At 42.1% G+C, this 2,880-nt stretch overlaps 1 protein-coding gene across 1 annotated transcript in view; it reads left to right on the top strand.

The window, feature by feature from the left end:
* The first annotated feature begins 289 nt into the window (after positions 1–289).
* KLHL24 (kelch-like family member 24) overlaps positions 290–2,880 on the top strand; it is a 10,861-nt gene continuing 8,270 nt past the window's right edge. Inside the window, exon 1 of the mRNA XM_009573017.1 lies at positions 290–1,209. Within this exon, the coding sequence (XP_009571312.1) occupies positions 290–1,209 (920 nt within the window). The remainder of the gene's footprint in view (positions 1,210–2,880) is intronic.

Genomic DNA, 2,880 nt, shown 5'->3' with positions numbered 1-2,880 from the left:
CACTTATTCTGTGGGTGTATTTTGTATTTAATGTGTAGTAGATAATGCTGCATTGCCCTGCGCAAGGTGTACGGTAATTTGCCCTGTACTACTGTGTCACCTCTAGTAAAGGTCAAAAATTGTACCAATTCTTAGAGTAATGAAATAACTATCTTGTCTAATTCTCGTGATGAAATTAAGGATGTACCAGACCGAATACTGAAGTGTTTTAATTTTTTCAGACTGTAGCACTGCAAAGGAGAAACTCTGCAAAATTTTCTCGATGACTCTATAGCCAACTGATGTAACAATGGTACTAATATTGGGACGCAGACTGAATAGAGAGGATAGTGGGATACGAGATTCCCCTGCAACCAAGCGGAAAGTTTTTGAAATGGACCCAAAGTCATTGTCAGGCCCTGAGTTTTTCGACTTCTCCTCGGGATCATCCCATGCTGAAAGCATTCTCCAGATCTTCAATGAATTTCGAGACAGCCGGTTGTTCACAGATGTTATTATCTGTGTGGAAGGAAGGGAGTTTCCCTGCCATCGAGCGGTTCTCTCAGCCTGCAGCAGCTACTTCAGAGCTATGTTTTGCAATGATCATAGAGAAAGCAGAGAGATGTTAGTGGAGATCAATGGCATTTTTGCTGAAGCTATGGATTGCTTTTTACAGTATGTATACACTGGCAAGGTGAAAATCACTACAGAGAATGTGCAGTATCTCTTTGAAACATCAAGTCTCTTTCAGATTAGTGTTTTGCGTGATGCCTGTGCCAAGTTCCTGGAAGAACAGCTGGATCCTTGCAATTGCCTGGGAATCCAGCGCTTTGCAGATACGCACTCGCTCAAGACGCTGTTCACCAAGTGCAGGAATTTTGCGCTGCAGACATTTGAGGATGTGTCCCAGCATGAAGAATTCCTCGAACTGGGGAAGGATGAGCTTATTGATTACATTTGCAGTGATGAGCTGGTGATCAGTAAGGAAGAGATGGTGTTTGAAGCTGTCATGCGCTGGGTGTACCGGGCAGTTGAGTTGCGAAGACCAGTGTTGCATGAACTTCTGACGCACGTCAGGCTCCCGTTGTTACACCCAAACTACTTTGTTCAGACTGTGGAAGTGGACCAGCTGATTCAGAATTCCCCAGAGTGCTATCAGCTGCTGCATGAAGCCAGGCGATACCATATCCTTGGAAATGAGATGATGTCTCCCAGAACTAGGCCACGCAGGTGAGGAAACTTTCCCCCCCTCCCCCCTTATTTCTAGGAGAAGGACATAGTTCGATGTACAGGTGTTTGATATACACGAGCCCAGAAAAAAATCTCTTGCAGATTATTTTATTTTGCATTATGGAGCCACTACAGTTACACTTCTGTACTTCCCCACAATACGTGAAGCTCACACAGGTCTTGAAAATGTACATAAGTGAGTCTTTTTGCATGGATCACTTTATTGCTATGAAATAAACAACTGTTCAGGTAAGTGAAGTTCTATTACCTCGCAAGTAAAATATTTTCTAAAGGTTAATGTTTGCTAGGTGAGATCTTAAGTCATTTCATGCAATAGCAGTGTCTTGAAAAGAGCCTGTGCTATAGCAGGTAAACCATTCCATTTCCCAACCTTCTTTCTTTTTGTAACAAAGTCATGTAAGTGTACAGCACACTATAAAGGGTGTGGATGGGGATATATATTCAGAGCATTCACTTGCTACATCACAAATACTTACAGATGGAGTAGTACACAGAATTCTAGTAGACCATAGACAGCAGAACAACAGGTTCTTAACTGTAAAGAAACTAAATCTTGCATTTTTAAAGAATTATGAAACCGTTCCTGAAGTATTTCATGCTTATTCTGTGACACTTTAATAATTCAGAATTGCTGCTACCTAATAATGCGTTACACAAATAGGTGACTGAAGTTGCAAGAAGAAATGAGGAAGAGTCCATTAGTGGCATTTATGGGCAATGGTGGTTATTTTTTTTTTTTTTCCTTTCCCTTGAAAATATTTTCCCGGTAAAAGCCTTACCTTCACGAGATAGTTGACATGACAGTTTATTGTTAACTCCAGCTGATTTAAGCTGTAGTTTTAAAATCATGTGTTACATTGAGATGATGCAATGATCCGGTCTGGACAAACAGATTGTGTTAGGAGTTACTCCTCTTTGTTTACTCTTAGTCATATGTGGTTGCTGTACAGTGACTGTGCAGGGAAACTTTGTTCTTTCCGGCATGTGTTAAAGGCTTGCTTATAGGGGGAAAAGAAAATATTTGGCAAGCATTTGCCCCATTAGTGCCTTTCCAGCTTTCAATCCTGCCGTGAGAGAAGAAATTCTTCTTAAACTCCTTGCAGCCCTGCTGCCAGGTTTTCTAAGCTGTACGCTGCTGTGGAGCGTCGTTGGAAACTTTTGGTTCGTGGCAGTTTGGAAACTGGTGCAATGATAGTTTCTGAGGTATTTCATACCCTGAGTCTGGACCTTGGGGGGGGTGGGGACGGGACTATGGAATTCAGACTGAAGACCTCAGTGTTTCAGGAGTGAGTTGAGGAGCGGTGGGGGGCTGTATCTTGTGGTGTTTAGTGTGGTGTTTGTTGTATGTTTATAGACGTACGTAAAGAAAGCAAATACACTCAGACCTAACAATTCTGTCAAAGTGCATGTTGTGTATGTACTTGAGAACCAGAATAGCCTCAGTGTAGCATTCCAGTTTGTAAATTAAGTACCCTGCCTAATACAGGTGATTTCTGAAGCTGGGGCAGTGGAGGGGCGGTGTTGGTTTGGGATTTTGTGGGTTTTGTTGGTTTTACTGCTGAGCTTATTAAACTGCACTGTGAATTCCAGTAAGCAGAAACAAGAGAAGTAATTTACAAAGAGAAAAACTGGCTGGCCTCCCAGCAGGAA

This window comes from Fulmarus glacialis, unplaced genomic scaffold (genome assembly GCF_000690835.1).
Source record: "Fulmarus glacialis isolate BGI_N327 unplaced genomic scaffold, ASM69083v1 scaffold20602, whole genome shotgun sequence".
NCBI lineage: Eukaryota > Metazoa > Chordata > Aves > Procellariiformes > Procellariidae > Fulmarus > Fulmarus glacialis.
Note: the sequence above shows the minus strand (reverse complement) of the source record. Positions and strands in the feature narration are given on the sequence as shown.